Here is a 26890-nt window from a genome sequence, read left to right as displayed (position 1 = left end):
TGGTTTTGCAGTTTTCCTAAAGCTCCTTTTTAAATCGAAATCTTTTTCACAAAATCTATGCTCATTAATAGTAGTACACAGAATTATACCTGTTTAAAAGAGCTGTTCAAAGTAATTGTTAAATTAATTTTCATTAAAAGCTAATTTAATATAAGCATTCAGAGTATTAATAAGAGAACAAAGACCATAATTTACACAGTTAACTTAACTTAATATGTTCTTAGTTTCAAAGTGGATAGCAGCATAAATTATTTTGTTGTTTGACAGATTTTATTCATTATGTCTACAGAAAAACCATTCACTTCAGCCTTGAACAAAGTTTGCCTTTATTTTTCCTAATCTCCCTTAGAACTTTCAAAGACTATACATTAATCATTTGTACAGCACAAACATATAGACACAAGACAAACTAGGATTAAAGTGACTTCCAAACTGCTCTCTGGCGCATCATAAATATAAATAGTTGGAGGGTACAATCCACTGGTGCAGACATTACAGACACAATTATGTAGATTATTACAAAGGCAGAAAAGATGAATAAATGAGACCTCAAGAGGTTAATAAAACACATTTACTGCTTTTTTAGACATTCACCTTAATACGACCTCTGTACAAGACTCAAAACAAATCATATAATTTCTGTCCTGACATCAACACTCATCCAAATTCGAAATCTGTTTATGTTCGTGAGCCCGCCTCTAAAAGAGACTCTGACTGCATTTGAGGCCAAACACAATAGCCAAGTGCAAATAAAACGTGCAACTTCTTGTTTTTGAACCACCTGTACTGTTTCTTTTAAACTTGTGACCTTGATGTTGGCCTCTTTCTGTTGTCACTCTTACCTGTTGCTAAACTTTGTCAGATATTATTCTCAGACCTTCATAAAAAGGCTTGATTTTAAAGTCAACATGAAAATCAAAATCAACCTCTTTTACTTTCTGTGGAACTTGGTGGTCTTAATACTCTTCAAAATATAATAACTTGTGTTATGCCTCATGAAACAACTTCCTAGAATTCTTTGAAACAACCTTACTTCTAGACTGACATCTTGTACTTTTTTAACCCCTACTCTTAATCTACCTGGCTCTATTGTGGTGAAAACCACCTGATGGACAAAATCAAGCCCCAACCTCAAATATTTCTCATTGATATCATGTTTAAACTGGAAATATGTCAAATTAGTAAAAATGGGATGCAAACAACATTTCCTGTTGACTTTAGAAGCCCTGGCAGTGTGATTACTCTTCTCTCTTGTTGGAGGATTTTTTTTGGGGGCTTTAGCATACTTAGCATCATGTGAAAAATCCCACTGCAGTCAAGTCACAGTGGTGTCTGCCTGTGTGCATCAGCAAAAACAAGCACTCACACATGATGCATGTGGAGACACTTTCATAAACGTCCTGCAGTGTGACTAAGTGTGCATGTGTTTTTTTTGATTGTTTATGTAAATATGCAGTTTCACATGAAGTTTACACTTGCACTGCATCTGGTATGAACTTGCTTTGAATTGTGGGATGTGCATGTCAACGTTTGACCTCTAGAGGGCAGGTTTGCATAATAGGGCAATTCAGAAAACCATAGGAGGACATAAGTAATAACATATTCAAAGGAGTGCCATTTATTATAAGTGTGTTCATTTTTGATGTATACAATATTTAAATGAACTATAATGTAATTTGGACATTTTATGAGAGCTAGATTAAAAATTTAATTTTTTTCCTGGTTATTTTAACCTGTGCACTGTAAATTGTACATAGGAATTTACAATACAATAAATCATCTAAATTAACATTAAAAAGACAAAACTTTGCAGCCTTCAGTGAACAGTAAAAATGAATGAATGTCAGGAATTCATAATGAACTAGAGTTTAATGACGTAAACACAATTTCTTTGTTCCTACACATTTGGCAAAGATAAGTGATTTTCAAGTAGAAAATGCAAAAATAAGTATCTGCAAAGCTCAACGATGAGTAGTGTGTAAGTGTGTGGGTGTATGCTGGTGAACCAGACAGATTGTGAAACAAGTTGTGAAAAGTGCACAGACACAGTACCTCATCTGGTGTGTCATGGGCCACACTAAATTTAAAAGAGAGAAAAAGAGGTGTAGAAACCCTGCAGGCACAAAACACAGCTTGGTTGAGTTTTAAAACATGTATGCACTCTCAATATATGACAGAAGACGTATACATAGGTCTAAATATTGACCGTATTTTACCTCTACCCAGACAAAGACCAGTGAAACACAGCAAAAACTGAAAAAAAGATGGAAAAAAATATATTGCACAACTGTTCCTTGTTTAGACAGAGTGTCTGTTTGGCCTGACCAAAATATATGCTAATCAGCACAAAAAAAGAATTTGCTGTCCTCTTTATTTCTAGCTTTATTAGCGTTGCCATTTATGCCCTGAAACTAAATAGAATAGATATACATGAAACTTAGTATGATATGACGAGAACACATTCTCGCTCATAGTTGGCCTATGTTTAGATTCCCACAATGAGCAATTTGAAGAATTAAGCTTGTGTTGACACGCGTCTCCAAGGTGCAGTTGCTCAAAGTGAAGAAACACATACACGACGTTACACTATTTGTATCAGGAGACTTATTACATGACAAAATGAGTCTTTCTTTCACTAACATAAACATACTCACAGAAACTGACAGACCAGCGTATACAAACACGCATTTACACATCCAAAGACACTTCACATTTAATCAGCAATTTGTACCTACGTTAACCTTGCACTGATCTTCTTGGCTATTTCCCTCAAGCTGAATTGAGATGCTTCTTTGCTAGCTATTCAATACCGTATTGATCGCCACTATCTGGGAGAGTTATATATGGAACCAGTTGGTCTTTTGTCAGATCCATACAACACATTTGTTCATTACTCATGCCTCATGATAATAACACATTTTTAAATCTCAGGTGATTTGGATAAGCTAATTACAGCATTCCACACAATGGTTTTGATCTTATTTTGTAATGCTATACATATAATGCTATTTAAATAAATAAGTAGGATTGGGTGTGATATAATCCATTGGGTTTAGATTGGACTCTGAAAAGTTATCAGTATCTCTGCTCTAAAAATGAATTAAAAAAAAATAAATAATAATAAATAAACTGGTCTTAGCTATCTTAAAATTATCTCACAGCCTGTCTAAGCTGGTCTTCAGCTGGTCTACCTGTTCTCCCAGATTGAAAAGTGCTCAAACCCCCCTATAACAAGCCAACAGACCACCAAGCTAGGAGTCAAGCAAACCAATTTGTACAAACTAGTTTAAGGTGTTTCCTTGACAGGTGTTTATAAAGGAGAGGTTGAAAAAAAATAAACATTGGTGTAATCAACTGAAACTGAAAGTCATTATGATAAGATTTTACGAAGACAAACATTTTCTTTTGACTCTGGAAAAAAGTGCAACAATTAATTGCTCACACGATTTCACCCACAATTGCTTCATAATAACATGTATAAAGAAAATAAATTGGGCCAATTTTGATAATGACTTGACAATCATAATCATTCTATAAAATATCTAACTTGACATTTTCATAAATGACATGTTCTCTTTAATATGTGATGATGTATTTTGCTTGCCATTCAATTTGCAAATTTATTTCAGTTACTCTTCTATGTGCTGAAATGTAAATGCCTGCCAGTTTCAGAGATAGGGAGAGAAAGATAGCATTTAAACACCTGGGGCATGTGTTTTGTCCTGACTGGGCTGTGATCGGCTTAAAGTGTGTGAATGGTCCTCCCTGGCTCTGTCAACCAGACTAGAACCGAGTCTAATACCCTTACATGGGCTCTCCAGCATTTTCCGGTCTTTTGCCCTGGCAGTTTTAGGCTTTAGATAACAAACTGGACTCCTGTGCAATCAAGCAACAAATGTCATTTTAAGCCAGGATGTGCTCTATCTCCACTCACAGACTATCTTGGTCCTTCTGATGTGGACCACCTAATATGATGGCCACACCTTGCAAGAGCCCTGTGGATATATTTGTTTACTTCACCATTAAGAAAAGGCTTGATAATAGTTACATTATATCTTCAAATGGCCTGTAGTGAACATGGCAAAGCTCTGGAAAACTGTTTGCATGCATGGGCACTCCCATATTATTTACATTTACATTTATTCATTTAGCAGACGCTTTTATCCAAAGCGACTTACAGATGAGGACAGTGGAAGCAATCAAAAACAACAAAAAGAGCTATGATATATAAGTGCTATAACAAGTCTCAGTTAGGTTAACACAGTACATGTAGCATGGGATTTAAAAACAAAAAAAAATTTCAACAAATATACAATTTTAAACATAAATATATATTTTTTAAAAAATAAATTTAAAATAAATTTTTAACTTATAACTTATTGATATAAAATATCAATATATGTTATATATCCCATCATGCTTTTTACAGAGTGGTTTGGTAAGACTTCACTTAAGGAAACTATAGGTTATATGCCAGATACTTTGAGTTTTTTTTTTTCTTTTAATGCATATACATGTACACAACATACCTGCCTCAGCTGGACATGAATCATTAGAGAAACAACCACCTCACACAAACAGATGTGTTAGAAGTACAGCCTAAAATAGCATGTGTTTTTTCCCTTTTTCACACTTTTAGTGTTTTTTTTTAGAAGACAACAAGCTAAAACAAAGGCAGTGAGATTTCTATCCTGGTGAGCATAGCTAGTATGCATGCTATAATACTCTAATACAAACACATATGGATTTCACAAATTATGTTTTGTTGTACTGGGTTAAAATATTCCAGTAAATATAATCAGCATTGGCATGGACGTCTCCGTTTGCCAGCTCTGTCCTAGCAGTAAGCTCAGTGTTCACATCAATATAATTGTTAACGTTATTTAATCATTGCTTTATTGCAATGAGTCTCATATCTTCTAACGATGCTACCCTGAAGGAAAGATGTAATTAACTCAAGAGGTTAAAACAGAGGAAGGTTGAACATCTAGCCCTTAACATTTTAGTAGGCTTGTGTGATATCCTCACAGCCACTGGTAATGGGGAGTCAAAAGTTTCTTGCAGCTCATAAGTAAGGAGAACTCCGGAGATCTTTATCAAAATGTCATCTTCTTGGCTGAGAACGGCTACAGCAGGTTTGCAGTATAAGGATATTGTGATGTCACATCTATTAGCCAGTTGTTGGAGGTTCAATAATGTTAGCATTTGAGAAGCTCTCCAGGAGGCTGTTAAACACCACATGCAGTGGTTCAAGGAAGTGGACAGGAAACCCCAGTGGCCCCTTGACAAAAATAAATCAATGTCTTCTACTATTGATTCAGATTTACATAGTAAGTTTCCACACATAATCCAATCACAAGCACCTCTGTACATAAATTGAAAATACCAATACCAGATTGACTTAATGCAGAAATGACAAGTTCATCGATTCTTAAATACACAACTATTTAATCCAGTTTGACTGACAGGCCAAGGGGAATGCCTTTTAATCCAAGATATCCTCAGCAAAACAATAAGTACTGGATTTTCTTTATTTATTTATTTTTTTTTTACTAACAGATGCTTTGATAGGTAGCGAAATGCTTTTGTAAACACAAATATTTGTTTTCTAATACCTATATGACTGACTATTTACTTTTTAAAACACAAAATAATCAAATAAAATTTGTAATAAATAAATTAAAGACAAATTCTTTTATAAAATTGTATACAATTTATATATATAATTTATATAAAATAATATAATTTTATAAAAATACCATTATAATGAAAATCATGTCAGTATAAGCAGGATAAAAAACTGTAGCATTTATTTTATATTTATATCATATTATTATATTATATATATTTTTATTTTATTTTATATTGCAATTTTAAATATATCTATCTATTTATTAATAGGACAGAACTGATGGGATGGTAAATTGCATCATTTTTGATGACTCTGCTTCTCTAAAGCTGTCTCTGACCTAGAGTTTGATTTATTTATCTGTTTTGCGAGGTGAATTTCATACAGGGTAACAAAAAGCCCCGAAGAGCAATTTACAGTTTTTCAACACCCCTTGTGAGGGGCTCCAATTGCTGCAGCAGCACGATTGGCCGCCCCCGCTGAGGAAGTGAGGTGGGATCAACATCTCTGACTGTGAGAATCAAAGGCAAAATCTGAAAACCCCACTAATTATGCAGCGACTAACCATACACTTTACACAGAGCTCATCAGGAGGAACGAGCTTGCGTTAATTAGGGATAAAGCAATAGAGGAAGAGAAACACTTCTCTTGTTCCTTTCACCGATAACCCTCTGTTAAGAGTGCAGCCAAGAAGTAGAGTGTAACTCAACTGCCATTTCCTTACGCTCCTTCTTTCCTTACTATCAGGTTCAGTGAAGCCTGCAAAAACTGATTTTTTAAAAATAAAATTAGTTCAACTAGTTCATTGGGCCAAGCATAATGGCATGTTTCTTTGTTAACTGTTTTAAATAAATAGTTCCCATGAAAAATTAATTGATGAAATTAAAATAAAGAACTGATCGAGTCTAGCATGCACTCACATTTAGAACTCAAAAGCCGTGCATAACGTTTGGCTATAATACCTTTATTGGCATCAAAGCACCAATTTAGTTTTATTTAATAAATATTGTAATAAAGTCATTATAAGACAGGGATAGGGATAAGGCTGCAACATAAAATCAATCAATAAATCAATACAATTGATAACAATCGATAATGAAAATTTTAAACCGATTTGGTAATCAATTAATCATGTTTGTGTGCACATCACTTTACAGTAGTGAACTTCTGACCGAGCTGCTGTGGTTAAGTTGAACAAACCAAGCTATCCTAGACATAAGAATCCTTTATTATTTCTATAAGCAAGTCTCTACTGAACTAAGACTTAGTTCAATAAATTATGTGTGCAATTTTCTGCCTAAAATAAACATTTTATGTTAAATATAGGTAATAAAATGCTACACAAGCAATTGAATTTTATAAACTGGAGCAACTTCACTCTTTCACATTGCTAGTTATTTGCAAGAACAATTACAAAAGAACCAGTAAATTAAGATTTGAATTAAATGCAAACTTGTGAACAGATTCAGCGAAAATCGACTGATATCAATTTAAAACAGAAGATGCTATAAATATCATTTATAAATTCTGGCTCAGTATCTGGAGCTAGAAATCCTCAACCTTTTTAAAATAACAACTAACTCAGCCTTTAAGCCCTACAGGGTTTTAACATAGTATCTCATTTCATGTGGTGAGATTATTGAACTTACTTACATTTATGCTCACGGCAGAGCTTTCTTTCTATAGGGAACTACACTTATGCGTAGTTCCCTACAGTATTATTATTTTTTTTTATAAGGAGTCCTGCTGTGAGACTTGGAGGCAAAGTGAGGCTGGAACAGATTTGTAGGTTTGTCTCTCTGTAGGAAGTTCTAAACAATGAGAATTAATGGCTTCTGGGTGTCATTCGGCCACCATTCAAAATGAATGAATAAGTTAATATAATTCATCAAGTTAATGTGCTACATAAAATGCTGTTAAAAGAGAATATTAACACACAGTAGCAGCTGAACTGGTGGAGGGAGTGAGACACAGAAATGCGGAGCACATGCAATACACTTCTGACTTGAATTACCTTTTAAAGGTAATAGTCAACACTTGAACGCTTGGCACAGCTGGTCCAGCAACACAAGCCCCGCACAAGTCACCTTGCACAATGTTACTAAATGCATTTTTATATAATGCAATTTGGACTGGAGAGCCTCTCATGAACATCATAAACATCAGTGATCTTTGAGAGATATACCTTAGGGATACAGAAGGTACAGGAAGGCACTTTCCACACACTTTGGTGTTCCTATGACTATAAACTAAAGTAGTAGAGGAACAAATCCAATGTTTTATTGTGATAACTATGATATATTTTATACATAAACCTAACTATAGCTAAACATGAAAGTTAGCCAGTTTTAAAGATGTCTAGAGCCTGTATTATTATTTTTTTCTGTATTATGATTTCCATTATTATTTTAATTTTTATTTTTAATGTTATGATTATATAATTGTTTTTTTTTTAATCACCAAAAAAATTAAAAAAAAATTATATAATCATAACATTAAAAATTTTACTAACAGGATTTCAAAAATGGCAAAAATCAGTACCATCAAATCCGATGGCTTCCGATGGTTGAGGAGCAACATTTTCGGAAGGTTAAGCATTAAGTTGTAGCCTCAAAGAGCTATTGTCCTATAAACAATTAAAAATAAAGATATAGGGGAGAGGAAGGCTAGAACAATTGTCAAACGTTAAAGCATCAGTGGTTATGCTAATATTTCCTGAAGGTAGTGTAAAAGCTGTATGTAATTATAGACAGTAACAAAGCCAGCCAACATATCCAATACGTCAGAAAATGTAAAAACGGAGAGGAAACAGATGCCTTCTGTTCTCAGCGTGAATACATTTGGAGTGTCAGCAGGAAGCAACAGCAAGCGTGTGTATAGCCCGTGTGGTCTCAGAGAGGCTGGGGCCGTGTGGGAAGCTGAAGTGTGTGTTATGAAGTCAATGTGCACACACTCACTCACTTAAGCGTTTTAGTCATGAATGTGGGCTAGACTATATTCGGAATACATCAGGGGTGTATGATCACAAACTCTTGACTTTGTCCAACAACAGTGACAGCACAGGAAACTGACAATCTCCCCACATCCCACAACAAAATAGTACAGACCTGATTTGAATGCAGTTAGATTTTGGAAAGTTAGATAATGACAATGAAGCCTGTCGTATAAAGCAGTCTCTCTTCTCATAGGATTTATGCACACATTTGAGAAGAATATTTTTCAAATGACATCTTGTAGAGTATGAAATTACATTTCCAAAGGAAAGCACTGAAAAAAATAATGAAACTAGAGGCATCAAGCATTAATGATACTTCAAAACAACAGCTCTCAAGTTTGCCTCCTCAAAACACAGCACCAGCTCCATCTCTCTCGCTCTCCCACATCCTTTACTCAAGACGAAAAACGAGAAACAGCCAGTTAGAGATATCCAATCCCATCCAGAGCCATTATCATTGCTATAAGATGTGCAAATATTCAGAGAAGCTCATAATCAAATGAAAGAAGCAGCGTACCAGCTTTTTCCATCTCTTCATCCTGCCCGAGCAGTGCCTTTGACAAGCTCTCACTAATCCCAGCTGGAATCCAGCTCAAAAACAGAATGGTCCTCCATCTCTTTCTGCTAAGAATTCTACTCTTTTTGCTATCCATCCATCCATCCATCCATCCATCCATCCATCATTATAACATTTTTTTTTATGCATTTAGCAGACGCTTTTATCCAAAGCTACTTACAGTGCATTTAGGCTAATTTGTACCTATCATGTGTTCCCGGGGAATCGAACCCCCAACCTTGTTAAGGCAATGCTTGTTAAGGCAATGCTCTACCACTTGAGCTACAGGAACATATAATACTAATAAAAACTAATTAAATACATTTAAGCTTAAGTATTGACTGCAAGACAGAAAACCTTTTTTAAACATTATCTGATCAAATAAAAAAAAAACCTAATTCAGGTATTCATGGTAAGCTTCTTTAATAATATTAGGAGTCAATGTCCTTCTTGGATTTATGATGTCAGGCTGAAGTGGATGAGCATCTTGTTCATCTTTTTTTATGGATGTTGCTGGCATTAGAGACACTCTCTCTGCATATCAGTCACTTAAACAGAGATTAGCATTTCATTTGAGAGCCATTTACAGTAAATAAGTTGAGTTAAACATTCAAATATAGTCCATCACATCCACGAGACATCTGTTTTTTAATGATCCTTGAATAATAGATATGAATTGTATCAGTAAGCCACATGTCTGCGGCTTTGGATAATGCTTGTAAGACCAAGTCCATCATCTAATCTTTTGATCTGAAATGTTTTTTGGAGAGTGTGCTTTTTGTCAAAAGAAAGTGAAAGAGGCATAGGGATTTTGGAGCTAAGATGACAATGACAGACAAATCGTCCTGTTCTCTAATGATGTCTCATGTGATTTATCTGCATAAATTTGTGGTTGATACGTTACAGCACATAGATTGCTGTATTCTTTCTAATGAGGGTTACTGAGATAATCAACTTGGATGAACTCTAGTGCCATATAGTGCGGTATAATAATAAGGGCTGTCACAGCAGTGTGTTTTCATTCGTCATGTCTGTCATCAGTTTGGATGAGGTCACAAAATGCTACGAGTTGATATATTACAGCCAGTAGCTTTAATACAGTATGTGAAGGAAAACAGCTGCACCTATCACAAAAAATCCAGTGCTGGAGTGCTAAGTACAAAGGCTTGCTTTTTATCTGCCTTCTGCTGACACTTTATTGAACTTTATTGAATGTTGAGAACTTTCCCAGTGCTCAACATCACCACAATAGCGCTCAGAATAACAATGCTGAGGGTTCAGAATGACTGTGGTAAGATTCAATATTAATTCTGTTTTCATTATTGGAAAATATGGAAAATAGTATGGCCCTGCAGATATTCAATATTACTACAAAATTCAGAAATGCATATAAAATTTGATCTATTTCAAATCGTAATGTAAAACATACATATATACATATATATATATGGCATATAAACTTTCAAACAAGGTTCTATTTAAATTAATTAATTTGAATTCAAATTGCATTTCCTTACATTCAAGATCAAATTGTACTTTGTGCACTTCGTGTTCACAAATCGGACTTCATGTTCACAACTTCCTTTTATAATAATTTTCAAATGCAGGCATTCTTAAATCAATTCTGTATTGTGCACAACCCTGTTCAATACTGCAGCATTCAGTAGGATCATGTGTTCCTGTGCCATGAATTTGTTAAAAACTGAAGCATCCTCACAATAAGGCCATCATTCCCTTGTGTCTCTTAGTAAGCAGATTAAAAACAACCACTCTTTTTGAAAAGTGACTCAGTGATAAGACTAAATTAAGATTTTCCACGCTGACCCCTGGCCCCGGAGGACCCTTAACCCTCTGGGCTTCTTCGTAAATGGGTTACACTTAGCTTCCTCCGGGTCAAAAAAGACCGAAGCCTTAAAAATGTAACTTTTTTTTTCCCAGGAAAACCAATCAAATATATTTTTGTTCAATAATATTTTTTGTATATTATTTAGAATTTTTAAAGATTTTTATGATACTTTGCATTAATTATATATTTTTTATGAGCAATTTTTTCCATTAGAATTAATATATATATTTTTATTTTATTTTAATTTTAATTTTTTTTCAATAAATGCACCATTGCACATCAAAATAGAGTGCAGGCCTAAAATAAAAAAAAATTCAAGTGAGAAGAGCGCCATCCAGTGGCTTTAAAATATAATAAATGTGTGTAATGTCCTGTAACCGCCTATAGGCTGCCATAGCTTTTTTTTATTTATTTTTTTTATTCCCATTTGGAAAGAAAAAAAATCGAATTACTAAGCAACCACTGAATGGAACAACACAATCTATATATCATTTTAAAGCTTAGGATCTCAGCTTTTTAATGCATCTAATCACATTTATTAACTCTTAACGAGTGCTGAGTAATCCCTCTAAAACCGAGTGTACCGCCAGCAGGCGCCACCTAGCTGCGAAAATATTCATTACCATATTTTTCAAAAATATTGCCTTGATTAACACAAAGTTGATGTCATTTGAAAGCTTAGGGTATGACCTTTACAGTGAATGTATCCACTTTGAAAAAATCTTAAGTATTGCTGAGTTATTTGGTGATAAATACAATTTCTTTTTTTTTCATAATCTATAAAATAATGTACTGCAATGTGTCAAAAACATCATACAGCTCATGAAACATTCACAGATCATTGAAAATGGCACTTCATTTTTTACAGCATATTATTACAATTACAATGAGCCTAAAATTAACATAATCTATTGCTTTTATGACTAGATATTCTTCATGGAGAAACAATTGCCCATGAGGGGGCGTCAAAGACTGTACAAAAAGGCTATCTCTGTTCCAAATGCTGTAACTTTTGATTCCTTTATCCAAATTATTATTATTTTTTATCCAGATGCAGCTAACATGTAGGGGGACTTCACTAAAAAAGAATTTTCCTCCTACCTTATTTCCTTCCTGAGTTATTCCATGACAAATAAGAAAGATATGCAAAATCATAATACAAATTATATATATATTTTGTCTTTTATCCGCAATTTCTCTGCAGGACAATGTCTAAATGTAATCTAATTTATATTTTTGAAAAATTTAAAAAGAGTTCTTTCAAACGATACCTACCTTTTGACTCTCCTTGCTATAGTTTTGGAGTTATTATGATTATATAGTAAAATATAGCAAAATTTGCTGTTTCAGTCTTACCAGTTAATTTCTCTGTGTGTGTGTGTGTTTGTGTGTGTGGGTGTGTGTGTGTGGGGGGGAGGGTGTCTTATTTGCACTCTTGATGTTTTAGAGTGTCACCCCTTCATTGCTGTACACTTTTTTTCTGCACAGTGGCTGATCTGTAGTTTGTACCACCAAAGTTTCTCTGAGTTTTCGGATTTTCTTGTATTTCCCATTCATTTCCTATGTGGGTCATTTTTGACCCGTAGGAAGCTAAGTGTGCAATTTTTTTTTACGACCCTTTAACATATCAGAATCATCTCCTTGATTTTTTTGTGTGTTCACATAGGTAATACAACAAAAGTCACCAAGTTTCATCCCCCTCCGATGAAGCAAAAAAATTTAAAAATTTAAAACGTACATGGTTTCGGTCTTTTTTGACCCGAAGAAGCCCAGAGGGACCACACATGGCTAATTCTCTCTGCTACTTTATAAGCAATGAGTTAATGAACCCATCAGAGGCTGAATGCATGAGTTCCTTCAACAACTCTCCATATTTTATGTCTCTATCTTATTAGGTGGCAAGGAAGAGCTTCTCGAGGGAATACTGTCCTATTTGCTGTCCAGAAGATTGATTAGTTATTGATTATACCACAGTTTGGAGACTGAAATGAAAACATATGAGAAATGAAGATTATGGGCTAATTTCTCAGATTGCTGATCCTTGTCTTTGTAACTGTTCAATCAATATGGCAATATTTTCAAGTTAATGCACCATGACAACCAGTGTGCCTGTAATTAAGACTGGAAATGGTATCTAAAGCAATACACATACAGAACCAATAGACTATGAGAACAAAGCTGTATTATTTTGTACCATGCTTTAAAATTAATAGTCCACCTAAAAATATTGACATACCCTTGTGTTGTCGCAAACCTGCCACAAAACTACCACATTATTCATTGTGATGTTGTTCACCATATATAGCAGAGTCATTCAGTTAGCTTTCATCTATCTCAACTATAACAGACAAGATCTAGTCAAACATATGAAAAATACAACAATTCCCCATTCAGTTAAACTCACTTTGAACTTGCCTGCACAATAAAATGGTAACACAGTGACTCTATATGTGCATAACATGATTTTGTGACATATAAAACAGTGACTTTTTCCTATCTGAAGATATGATACATCTCCTTGTGTTCCCCATTGCTCTTTCTTATGTCTCTGCACTGTTTTTGCTCAAAAATGATCCTCAAATATGTATCTTTTCCTTTTTTGGCCTAATTCTTATGCTTGCCTCTGGGTTCTTAAACACGTTCACATGTCTGTATATTTTATGTGAGTGTGCGAGTGAGTGAGTGAGTGAGTAAAGGAGAGAAAATCCAATATGAGGCAAAACAACAAGAAGTATGAAAAGCAGTGAATGTGAGCATTTAGAGTTACACCATCAAGATAATCAAAGTCAAAAATTAAGTGTACTTATCTTTTGTACATCGCAAATCATAAGTCTGTTTAAACCCTAGTCAGTGTCCTTGAATATTGTACATTCTCTGCTATGCACCATAGAAATCGTAATTCTCCAGCACTCCCGAGAATGTTTTAAAGCTCACGGTGGATAATCAGCGAACACATTTTCAGCAGCCTTGAGCACAGGAGAAGCCACTCTGCATCTGTCTATATATCTGAAAGAAACATGTTTAACCCTCAGCTGGTGGTTAGCTTTGATAAAATGGTCACATGCTGAGATTTAGACTCTCTAACAGTCAAACATATCAGTTCACATGTGAAGAGCCGAGGCGGGTGTTGGGTCTGTGGGTGAAAGATAAGGTGGAAAAATGGGCTTCCCTGCAAACAAGCCCGTTAACAAGTCTTCTATCTCAGTCATTACCCATGGCACATTAGCGATTTCTCTTTCCTTTTCTGGCCATGCCTACTTTACTTATTGACTCCTGCTCTGGCTTCATTAGATGGACCTGATAGCAGACAGTCTTCTCAGCAGTGAGCTAAATGACAACTTCCAGCTTTCAACAAGGGAAGCCATGGATTTTTAAATGAAATGGATCGCATTGACGGATAAGATGGATCAAGACAAAGCAGGAGAAACACAATGAGATAAGTGGGGGAGAGATTTGTGCCGCTCTTCACCATCTACCTTCATCCGTAGCGTCCACCACATATCTCTTGTCACAGAGCCACTGCTTGTAAATGTCGGGCAGATAAACCTCTCCATCACCCTTAAGTGCATTGTTTTACTGTCAATCCTCTTTATCCTCCCCTAAATCCCTTCCCAATTATTCCCATTTTTGCTTCTCCTACACCACACATAAATATGTCCCCTATCCGCCTTTTATTTAGGAAACTGTCATACGTAGTAGGATCCCCTCCCTTCCTGGCATATGCAAAAAATCCAGTGATGCAACAAGCTTGTCAACATGCTTGTAATGATAGCCGTTCATGTCACAGTCCATCAAAATAACCTCAAATGACACAGTGGAACAATGTTTGCAGGTCTTCTTCCAAAAAATAAGTGTCTGCCATGGTCTGAAAGTCCTTTTGTCTGTATGAAACTGATAATTGCCCGGTTTGGGACCCTCACTGCTACAGGATATGCAGCCATAAAGATCAATTCACAGAGGGTAACGTTTGCCTTGGGGAAACTGTGTAGCTTTAACTTTATTTTAACTCAAGAACAGTGTTTTACAGAGTCTAAGTAACATGTTTTGCTCATTTCTTAGCCACTTAGGAATCTTGCGCTTACTCGTTTTTGCCATTCAGGATCTAGCAAGCTCAAACCAACAATTCATTAGCTATTCTACCTTAAGTGTTAAGCTTGAAACTGAAGGACTCTTTTCAGGTGTGATCAGGGCTGGTCACTTCCCAACCGAGACTCTCAAATTGCTTTAGGGTCCAGTGGCCTAATTATTGTCCAGATGGCTGGTATGCACAGAGTTAGTGATATCCCACAGCCCATCCCGTACTTATGTTTAATTAGCATTCTGCTTTTAAGGCCAACAAAGGGGTCATGCTGTGCTGATGATGGCTCGGCAAAGGAATCATATGGAAATAAAAAAGGTTATTTTTACATTCAAAGTTAAAAATAAATAACAAACACAAAATGAAACTAACTAACTAAATAAATAAATAAATAAATACATTTTGCTCTGTTGGGTCACAGAAAAAAATAATTTTATATATTTTTAATTTGCTTACTTTAATATTTTTAATTTGCTTGCTTACTTTAATTTGCACTATGGCCTTGGTCCTTGGTTTTAAAGCATTCCCAACTGATACTAATACTTATACTAATACAGTACTAATACTAATTGTGATACTGAGACTGAGACTGATACTAATACTAAAACTACCATCTAACTTAAATGGGTCCTATTTAGCTTTTTCCCTTTTTCAACTTTAGTTTGTAATTTTGCTATTTGAGCATAAAAAAGATCAGCACAGTTAAGAAACTCTCAAAAGGAGATATATTTTATTTAACAGAAAACATTTCTCAAAAACTACAACAAATTACTAGTTTAGAGCAAAATATCTTCTTCTGTGTTCAACACAAGAAATAAACTAATACAGGCTTGGAATGACATGAGGGTGAGTAAATGACAAAAGATACAGTATACTGTATGTCTGCGAAAATATACTCTACAGTCAATATATTTCCAAAGTTATTTTAAAAGAACATTTGGCCAGTATTAAGCATTTTCTGTTTCACTTTACATTGAGGAATAAAGGAGTAATGTTTTATATATAGGTAGGTCAACATCTCCTTGCTAAATTATGATTTCATACACCAGATTAATAATAATAATAATAAATCACCTAGTGTGATGACTCAGGTTTACACAGAGCTGCTTGATAAAAAATTAATATATAAACAAGACCGCATGCTGGGCACAACGAGGCGGTCAACTCCACTTAGCTTCCAAAGAAAGCAAGAGTTAAGCCATTGGTGCCTGCAAAAATATACTCCACAGATTTAAAAATGCAGTTTAGAGTAAGCAGAGAAAAGTGCTTTCCTAAATGGGTCTCAGTCTCTTAAGACTCCAAACCTGGTTCACATTTACTGCTCATCAGGATGAAATAGGGCTCTTCTCTACACAGAGCTATCGGCAAACCCATCTCGCTTTCATCTGAATTGAAAAGAGCTCGGCGAGCAGCAGCCAGAAAGAGCGCTTCTCGACAATCTGTGCATGTGTGCTCACTGGTACTATGGCACATCCAAGCAGGTGATGGGAACTGAACCATTTCAAAGAGCAGAAATGAAGTTGGCACTGGAAGGGAATTTAATAAGTTGTTTGAAGTTTAGAAGAGGACCACATCATGGACCCCTGCCAAGCAGCGGCCCCACACTGGAGCATGTGAAGAAAACACCTGGGAAAAGCTGGAGCTGCGAATTTCTCATCAACAAAACCACAGCCAAGATTGAGAATGTGTGAGAAACAGAGGACCGACTGACCTTTACCCGCACAATGAAGCTAAAATAGAGCTTCACTGTAAAGGAAGACTCCTATCTCTTTCTCACAGTGCTAAATTGGACATACTGTATATCACAAGAGTCCCAAGAGCCCCATTAACATATCCAAGACATTTTATTGTAGAAGTGAGGGGCTTCTGATGTCACCTCACTTGACAGACCCTGTGTGCATTTTGCTTGCATAATAGGATGAGGACCTCTCCAAAATTCAGCTCCAATTTTCTTTTCCTTTACTTTATGCGGCTATCATATATATATATCATATCATATATCTCATTACTATTTGTAAATAATTGCATATAAATGGAAACACACATTGTAATGAAAGCATCTAAAATATATGATATTTGTATTGACTGCATTTATAATAAATGAGCTCAAACATGTTTAAGCCATAATATGTTTTTAATGCATTTAACACTTTGCCTAATTTTACATTCTAATGGTTTTATGATGTTGTGTATGCTTTCTTATTAGAAGTTGGAATAAGTGTGACAGCATGTAGCCTACAGAATGACAGATACAGGTATTTAAAAAAATATCCCACCACTCACTGGCATGTCCAGGTCACACTCAAAATCAACATTTCATGTATGGTTTGAAATGCGAGCGTCTTTTGCAGCAGGGTAGTAGTTACAAGTAAATATTCAGTCATTTTCTTTGCATGACAAAAAGCCAATTGTGGACGTAACTTCAGTTACCTGTACCACTACTTTTGCAAATTTTTGTACGTTTTGTAAGTTTGAGTTTTCAATGTCTATCTACATGAACAAAAGCATACAGTATGTGTACACTTACTGTATACAAATGGCTATGAACTATTGAGATAATCCTGAACTATCAAACTCAATCTACAGTGAAATGACCAAAGCATTTCTTATTGCAGAAAAGATTAATGGAAATGGACTGGGGAAAGAAAGAACAAGAGAGAGTGAAAGGAAAAGAGAAAAAAAGATGTGGAATCACATGATTATATTGTGAGGCTTGTGAAGTATGCAGCACATCCTCAGTCTTAAAGCATGTGTGTAAGGGGATTCCACGGTTCTGTGAAGAGCATTACGTTGAAGCCTTCCATTTCATAAAGATGGAGTGTGTGCGGAAACTTATGGTAATAGCTTGTCAAGAATGAGAAGCATGGCTGAAGTGCTGTCCCCTATTGTTAACAGGGAGAAATTGAGGTACATTTTGGGACAGGGAAGGTTCCGGAAATTATTCCAACCACCAGAGACAAACAGCAGGAGTTTCTATTACAGCCAAAGCCATAATGCACTCTAATAGCCATGTAATGACTCCAGGATCCTTTTAACATTGTCTGTGTAGCCACCATTTCCCCGCTCAATGTCACTCCCTTGTTAAGCCTTTCGGACCTTTCAAAGCCTTCAAATTCATTAGGGGAGTGTCCTAGGTCCAAATCTTCTTATTCTTCTAGTTTTATTTTGTTGAATGGGTCGATTAGGGTGTCACATTAAACCAGAGCACTTGGAAGCCACACAAATACAGTGGAAAAGCTGATAATTGAGAGAGAAACGGCCCATATTTGCAAAGCACAGCCAAAAAAAGGGAGAAAAAGAAAAGATAATGTGTCCTTTCTTCACCAGCCTAAAATACAGCTTCCAGTACTTTTTCAAAATATAAGAAGTCCACTTTTACGCATCAAAAGATTTTGTGCACCAAAAGATGCATGGAAATACATCCTTATTGTAACTTAAAAAAAGATTGTAATAAAAGATGCACTTAAATATATTTACATCATACTGTTATTGTCATACAACAAAAGTAATTGGGGCTTGTTAAAAATGTGTAAAAATGGGTATGTTATGGGAAAATTCACACTTCATCTCTTCAGATGTAGTTTAGAACCAAGCAAAAGAAAGACAGATGGACAGACTTTGTTTTTAAAGCAGCCTGGACACCATGCGCAGTCACTTTAACAAAATCTTGTCTCAACTCATCAGATTCTCAAGGTGCAGCCAAAAGCAATTACAGGGAGGTTGGATGGGAAAGCCTAGTGAAGCCTTTCCCACCCAAAAGCCCCCATCCACACTCTCACTGGTCCTAATAAGGCCTTGCCTTCCAAACAAGATGAATCATGTTCCACTTTTCTCCGCGCCTCAGCACTTTGTGGTGGTCTCGCAGTGTAGCTTTGTAGCCTTATTAGCCCCTACAACGTAATAGACGAGCCAATAATGCTAGGGTTTTCTAAACTCCACCTGGAGCGATTGTATAATAAAGGAATGGGATAGACATGGAGCCCTGCAGGGTGTTCATTTATCACAGTTGTTGCTAATGCAAAGGTACGCTTCTTCAAACTGGATCCAAAGCTACTTGATAAAATAGCTATATTGCCACCAAAACAGGAACTCAACAAGTAAGAGTAAAGATAGATCTATCTATCTATGTGATTATAAATGTATATACTGTATGTAAATACATGTAAATATTTTCTAAATATATGCTGTATGTGTGTGTATTTTTATATACATAATAAATATAGACAGTAAACATACATATATTATGTAAACAAAATCATTTATTTTGGATGCGATTACTCACGAGTTATCATTTGACAGCACTAAAATTAACGCTTAAAACATTATTAACTTAATTAATCAGTTTAATTAAAATGTAACCAAAAAAGCTGGTTTAGCAGTTTTCATGCACATACTATGCAGTGATATGTTTTTTTCCCCCTAAATATAATGGTATATTAGTTTAAATAATTGAGAAATAAAAACTCTTTGAACTCACTATATAAATCAAAAACCAATCTGAACATCCCGAAACGTCATTCACAAAGGATTAATTCCTTTTAAGAACGTGTGTGTGTGTATTAAGATCTCCCGCTTCGACTGTAACGACACCATCCTATTGATGTCTGATATCTCTGCTGAGCTCTAATGAAAGTGGGCTAAAAATATCAGCGCCTCGTCAATATCTCACACTTCCTGCGTGTGCATCCTTTCTTGTCAGGAGGTGAGAGCTCTGTGACATTGTGACATGCTCATACACGCTGTCCACAATGCTAATGCCAACAGACAACTGCCACTTAGTCCTCAGGGTCAGATCTGACTCCGCATACTTGCTTTGAGAAGCACCTTCAACGAACCCCCGTTCTTTTCCTTCCACGTCACATTACATTACACACGGCAGAAGAGAAAATCAGTCAACAGAAAAGTGCTTCGGAATGTCTGCTAACAACTTGGAAATCTCTTTCCCCTGCATCGCAATGAGAGAAAGAAACTTTTAATTAGTTCTTAAAGATTTAGTGCAATGGACTATGTGAAACTGGGCTTAAAATTAGAACTCAGAGAAAGGAAAAAAGTGAATTTCATTAAAACAAACAGAAAACTTTATTCCATCTCTTTGATCTTTTTAAAAGCACAATAAAACCTATTGAAACAGAGACTAAAACACATCTAAAGTGAATGCAATAGCACCTTACCAATTCGGGTGACATATCAGTAGCTCCTACACAGTAGTTAGCCTCCTATGCTCCATCTTTACTACTGTCGCTCTCCATGAGCTATACATTTCTCACACCCTGTTTACATCACAATGACCGCCAGCGGCTAATCCAGATACTCGCATTTCCCCAACACGGATGACCTTGTTTCCACCTCCAAGGCTACAGAAAGCCTGTCTGTGACTGTATGTAGCTAACATGTTCTGTGGTCTGACTGATTGCAGCTACAGCAGGTTTTGTTAGCTAGTTAAAGATGGAGTTTGTACCTGTAATGAGTAATGAAACCCGCGGGGCCAGGCTTGGTTCCGCTCCTGATTACAACAAAAGCATATAGTATGTATATAACCCTAATAGGTCTACAGGGTTCAATCAAGCCAGACCCACCGAACACTGTATACTGCAGGAAAGTGGTGAAGTAAACACTGTTGTGCACCACCTCATGGACAGGCTTCTCAAAACACACAACGCTAATGGTGGTGACACATAATGAAAGAAAAGCATGGATGAAAGAGATATATAATTGCATGCATGCATATGTGCATTTGCATAAATGAATACATGCAAACACATTTAACCTCATGCTAAAGCTTTGCAAATGTAGCATGAAGGAAATCTTCTCAAAAATAAATGCAAAATCCCACGCGCATTACGGAAAAGGGAATGAGAGATTTCAAACCCTAACTGTGACGATAGCACTTCTGATTCCACCCAGATCTTCATTAGACTGCTGTGCATGGGAGGAGGTTGTTATGACTTTGAACAGCAACATCCCCATCTGAACGGCTGGTGTTTTGGTGCTCGATTACTCGTGTGCTGTTTTGTTCACCAACGTGCTCAATGCTTTCGTAACACACTGATGCAGTTGCAACAACAAAATAATTAATTTACTGCAACTCAAGTCTGCCAAGGCCAACTATGAAGTGAGCATGAATTATTGCCCCCTAAAAACAGCAGCGACCATCTTGAGGTGGTGAGAGCCTGGGGTGTGATTGACAGGTGTGATCCATGCAGATTTACCCTTGCAGAGGAGGGTGAAGGGGAGGACAAGCGAGGACCCAAATGTGCTGGCTTGTTTCTTATCGATTTTACAGGTGTGAGGGTCAACAGCAGGTCAAGAGCAAAAGGCCAATGTAAAACAAATGGTCTCTAATGTAGTTTCTGCACAAATGCCAAATAGTGCTGAATACACAGAACTGCAATGCTAAAATCTAACATTAAAATACCGTTAATTGGTTCCCTAGCATACGGTGAATAGATATGATAGGACAATACATGTAGTTTTACTGTTATACTAAACAAAACAAAAAAAAATTAAGAATTAATATTATTACATTTTAAAACATATTTAATAAAACAACACTATTATAAAATATTTTAATTATTGTTGTAAAAATTTTCACCTTACATTTAATCATTAATAAATTATTAAAAACAGTTACCTGAATCAAATGGAAAATAGAAAAATTTAATTTCACTGTGAATACTATGAAAACTATTTTTCTATACAAAACAAACTAATATATGTGACCCTGGACCACAAAACTTGTCATAAGGGTCAAATTCTGAATAAATAAGCTTTCAATTGATGTATTGTTAGAATAGTACAATATTTGGATGAGATATACAACTATTTGAAAATCTGGAATCTGAGGGTGCAAAAAAATCTAAATATTGAGAAATCGCCTTCAAATTTGTCCAAATTAAGTTCTTAGCAATGCTTATTACAAACCAAAAATTAAGTTTTGATTTATTTATGGTAGGAAATATCTTCATGGAACATGATCTTTACTTAATATCCTAATGATTTTTGGCATAAAGGTAAAATAGATCATTTCCCCATACAATGTATTCTGCCCTACAAAGACAAAGTGCAAATATGTTGTGGGTAAATTAGTGGCAATGCATTCATTTAAAGTCTTTTTAGGGTGAATTTTTTTATGGATAAAAACTATGACCATTGATGTGACCTTTGACCACTAAAATGCAGATATTGCACTCTGACTTTGTATGACCTTATACAACTGAAACACTATTGCAAAAGCAAAGTGCAGTATCTACAAACTAAATCAGATAAATAAAAAAACTAGTTAATCCAGTTTTCTTTTTGTGTTTCTTAATACATGTTGATTGTTTTTAATAACTTTAATAGTTTTATTGGTGTTTGCATGTTGTTAATGTTAAATTTACTCCATAGTAAGCCTCAAAATCATCTTATCGCTATGCTCTTTTCACCACAAAGAGTTTTGCTAATTTTATTTAAAAGGTAATTAATTACAGACCAAGTAGTTAAAATCCACACAATTTCAACTTTTCCTAACAATATAACTAGGGATGCCATAAAGGAAAATAAGGGATAATTGTGATTGTTTATAGGAAAATAAGGAACAGAATAAGGGATGCTCAAAATATTTGTACTGTACCACGTCCATATCTGCAGTTAAGCATATAAAATGTGTATAAAAATGTCTCCGAAAAAAAAAATAAATAAAAAATAAAATAAAATTATTATTATGAGTGGATATTAAGCAATGCAGGTAGGCATTTTAATCTGCTAGCGGCTGGCTAGGTAATGTTAACTGATTATAAAGCTGTCATTTGCCTTGCCAGGAGTTAATTTTTGCTATCTACCTTACCCGTCTTTGGATATTTGCGTTTAAACACAACTTCAACCATCATTTACCATGGGATACCAAGGCAGGCTGTGCAGTATCTGCATATATAGTTACTGTAATTTTGACACTCTTGTTTCTCTGAAATGGGACAAAATTGAACCAGGAGACTTTGTCACAAAACAGAACATATGTCACAAAGCCCATTTTAGGACTTAACTCATTTTTGACCAGATGTGTAGTTACTGTGCTATGCCTTTGGACGGCAGTATTGTTGGCTATTGCTACAAATATACCCTTGCTACTTATGACTGGTTTTGTGGTCCAAAAACAACGGTGCTCATCAATATATAGTTCAAAATATACTAGTAAGTATTGTTGGTTGGTTGTATATTATTTTATATCCATTAAAGGTAAATACAAAATCTTAAAATACTTAAAACATACACTACTGTCACCATATTTTACAGTGATATCAGGCAACCACAAATGCCTGTTTGTTACTGTAAATGTAACATGTTTTCCCTGTAATTTCACTGTAAATACTTTGAAAAACTTTTTATGTAAAATGTATATTATAAAATCTAAACAAAATAAAAATAAAATTTTAAATTCACACAAGACTTTAGTGAATAAAGCTGGTTGGTTTATTTCTGTTATATCACACAGTTATGGGCTGTAAAATACAAACAGGATTACAAAATCTAATACTGTAATACTTCAGACATATTCCACATTGTCACCATATTTTAAAACACTGATTTATGGCAACCACAAACATTTGCTTTGTTTTTACAGTAATTTTATCAGTGTATATGTGTGTACAGACACACAAGCAGTTTGTTTGAGTTTTGTTGACTTTTAGCACACACCTACTCAGAGAGACAAATTTATGCATAATTACAGTCTTGCCTTTGAACATTCCGACACACTCAAATACTCATACTCTGTCTCCCAGTGCATATATTTATACACACTCACACATATTCAATACCAACACATACTGTACACACAAAGCCATCTGTGTTGCAATATTATGAATAATCACCACCTAAATGGCATCTATTTAAGACTACACTTAATGTTTATAATATACCACGTCATGCAGCATCTATTGTTAAAACTGACTTCAGGACATATTGTTAAGTGTAACAGGGTATTTTGTGCTGTAAACAGAAACCCTGAGGAGTGGCAATGCTATGCTATACAAATCACCCCAAGTGTGAAATAAAGCCTTGTGTGTTGCTCTTTCTGTGACATACACGCAGAGCGAAACAACAGTCAAGAGCAGGACTGGATATTGCATTAGCAGGGGGCAACCCTGTAAGAATAATCACGTTTACCGTATGCAAGGATCCACGCAAACAAACCACTCTCTCCCCATCTGAAGGGCGAGATTGTGTTTGTCCATTGAGTGCACGCGGTAAATACTCTAACTCACACTGTCTTTTAAATGAGCATGGTTCCGTTGCAGAAAAAAAAACATTAACATATGCACAAAGATGCTTCTTTTTTTGCTTAAGACTTCAATTTTCCCTTTTATTCATTCCCCAGCTTCTTCTTCCCAGTGTGGTGTTGTCAGCTTCGATTCTGAATGAAATAGATGCATTTGGAACATGTTCGAGTTTCCATATGAACTATGAAGGAGAAGATAAATGGGCCAGAAATGTTTGTGCTTGTAGCAGCATTTTGCTTTGGTGATACATTTATCAGAGCTGTAAGTTTGTGTGTGTGCTTGGATGCTTAGACTAGAGAGTGGGCTGATAACATTAGGCTTATTAGAAGCTCTTAAGCAGAAACTGAGAGATGAATGCAGATTTTTACTGTGGTACCCATGCCAAACTTCATACTAAACTTGAGATTACATCTAGATAATGTGTCTGACAGGTTTCCTTTCTCTATAATTTAGAAGAAACTTAGGCCTGTACATTACATTACAAAGCTGATTATTGGGCTGTTAAGTAATTCATTTTTAAATCAAATGAATCAACTAATCAAATTATTTACAAATAATTATGTACAGTATCTCAATACACAAATGAAAATTATTTAAAAACAAAGGCATAAATAAATATTGAAGATATTGCAAAAAGAGTTCAGTATTATAATATCAGTACTAATTATTATTCTATTAATTTTTTTACAATTTATTAATGAATCATTTTATTCTATGTGGTTACTGATGTGGATATGCTATATATATATATATATATATATATATATATATATATATATATATATATTTATCTTCAATATTTTACTGTTTTTGCTGAATTTACTGCAAATAAATGCAGGCTTGGTGAGCAGAAGAGACTTTAAAAACTTGAAATATCTTACTGTTCAAAAACTTTTAACTGGTAGTGTATGCATATACACAGTATACATTCATCAGTAACCACATAGAAAACAAATCTAATAATACAAGATTAGTTAAATGCATGAAATAAAAAATATGTCACTCACTCTTAAAAATAAAGGTGCTTAAAAGATTCTTTACAGCGATGCCATTTTGGTTCCACTAAGAACCATATAGTCAAAGGTTTTAAAGAACCAACTCTTTCTTGCCCTTTTATAATCTAAATAACTTTCTTTCACCACAAAAGACCTTTTGTGAAACAGAAAGGTTCTTCAGATGTTAAAGGTTCTTTAAGTGAACCATTTAGATAAAAAGGTTCTTCTATGGCATCGTGAAACACCTTTATATTTAAGAGAGCTAAACACTCTGAACCATATTGATTTGAATAATTAAAATTTTTATGATTCTAAAAGAATAAATGTAAAAACTTAATTTTTTTATTTGCTGTCAGTATATTAATAATATACATCTGTGCAAATGTGAATAAACTAAAGATGTAGGTACAATAATCTATAATAACCAATACAATCATGTTGGATTTAGCGATGCTTGACGTCCTGGGTACAAAAATTATGGCTCAAGGGATATGATTAATTTTATTAATTGTTTTATTGCACTATTTTCTTTATAATTAAATATATAGTTATAGTTAAATTGACATCCCTATTAATAATGACTTATTAATTTTAATTCCAACCAGGTTAGGAAAATGAACTTTTTAACACTAACTGGAGGCCAGAATTATTAATGGAGTCACCTTCTTAACTGACTCAGACAGCAAAAGACGTCTGAAGCCCGTGGCAACAGTCTGCCCCGGCTTTAGACGTGAAGTCTCTGTTTACTGAGCACTGACCGCACGTCTACTGCTGTGTACAGTAGCAGCAAACTGGGGCTGATAGCAGCAATCTTATCCAGAACTCTCTATCTCTCTCGCACCCAAACAACTGAGCCTTTAATCCAGTGAGGTATGGACAGAGCTGCGGGGATTACTGTAAACAAGCGGGGAGCTGAAGATACACTAAAAATGAGCATCGGTTATGCTTTCTCTCTGGCTAGAAAGATCCAGAGCTTTTGGATTGATCTTCAATGCTCTGGTTGCTTCTGCCAGCCCGTCCCGCGCCACCCTATCACCCCGTGCAATTGGTCAAGAGGCCTTGACTGGCATGTCTTTAGGAGAAGCGAGGATCTTTGCAGGGTTCATTAAATCCCGGCTAATTGCAGCAGGCAGGCTTCCTTGGGCGGGTGTGTATGTGTGTGTGTTCTGTCAAATGGAAAAGCAGCCGTGATACGGCACTGGCAGGCCCTGCTTGGAGTGCTAGCAGCAACATGGCGTTAAATTGAACAGAGGTGATGTGAGAGGAGAGGAAATGTACTAGACCGGGACCACAGTGTGGAGGCGCACTAATGGAATGAATCTAGAGTTAGGCAGACATGCTGTCTGTGTCCCTTCTGCAGTCTCACCATTAATCTGACGATTTCCAGCTCCGTGTCCGGATCACTTGGTGGCACAGTATCGTTTGAATCTGAATAAGAGGCAATAGGATCTGACAATATGTTTCGGATATGATAAATGTAGCTCGGCTTTTGCTGTCATGGTGGTGCATGTTTATCTACATCAGCGCTTCTCAA

At 35.5% G+C, this 26890-nt stretch overlaps 1 protein-coding gene across 4 annotated transcripts in view; it reads right to left on the bottom strand.

The window, feature by feature from the left end:
- The window catches only part of LOC132109654 (leucine-rich repeat and immunoglobulin-like domain-containing nogo receptor-interacting protein 2), a 383416-nt gene that overhangs the window by 3323 nt on the left and 353203 nt on the right, over nt 1-26890 (bottom strand). The window contains exon 1 of one of the 4 annotated variants that reach the window (XM_059515914.1): nt 20276-20416. The exons of the other annotated variants lie outside the window; for them this stretch is intronic. Coding sequence (XP_059371897.1) covers nt 20276-20290 — 15 coding nt within the window. The 5' untranslated portion in view covers nt 20291-20416. Of the gene's footprint in view, nt 1-20275; nt 20417-26890 lie in introns of those variants that run through there. 4 annotated transcript variants of the gene reach the window in all.

This window comes from Carassius carassius, chromosome 29 (assembly GCF_963082965.1).
Source record: "Carassius carassius chromosome 29, fCarCar2.1, whole genome shotgun sequence".
Classification (NCBI taxonomy): domain Eukaryota; kingdom Metazoa; phylum Chordata; class Actinopteri; order Cypriniformes; family Cyprinidae; genus Carassius; species Carassius carassius.
The sequence above is the reverse complement of the archived record's forward strand: the minus strand, read 5'-3'. Positions and strand labels throughout refer to the sequence as shown.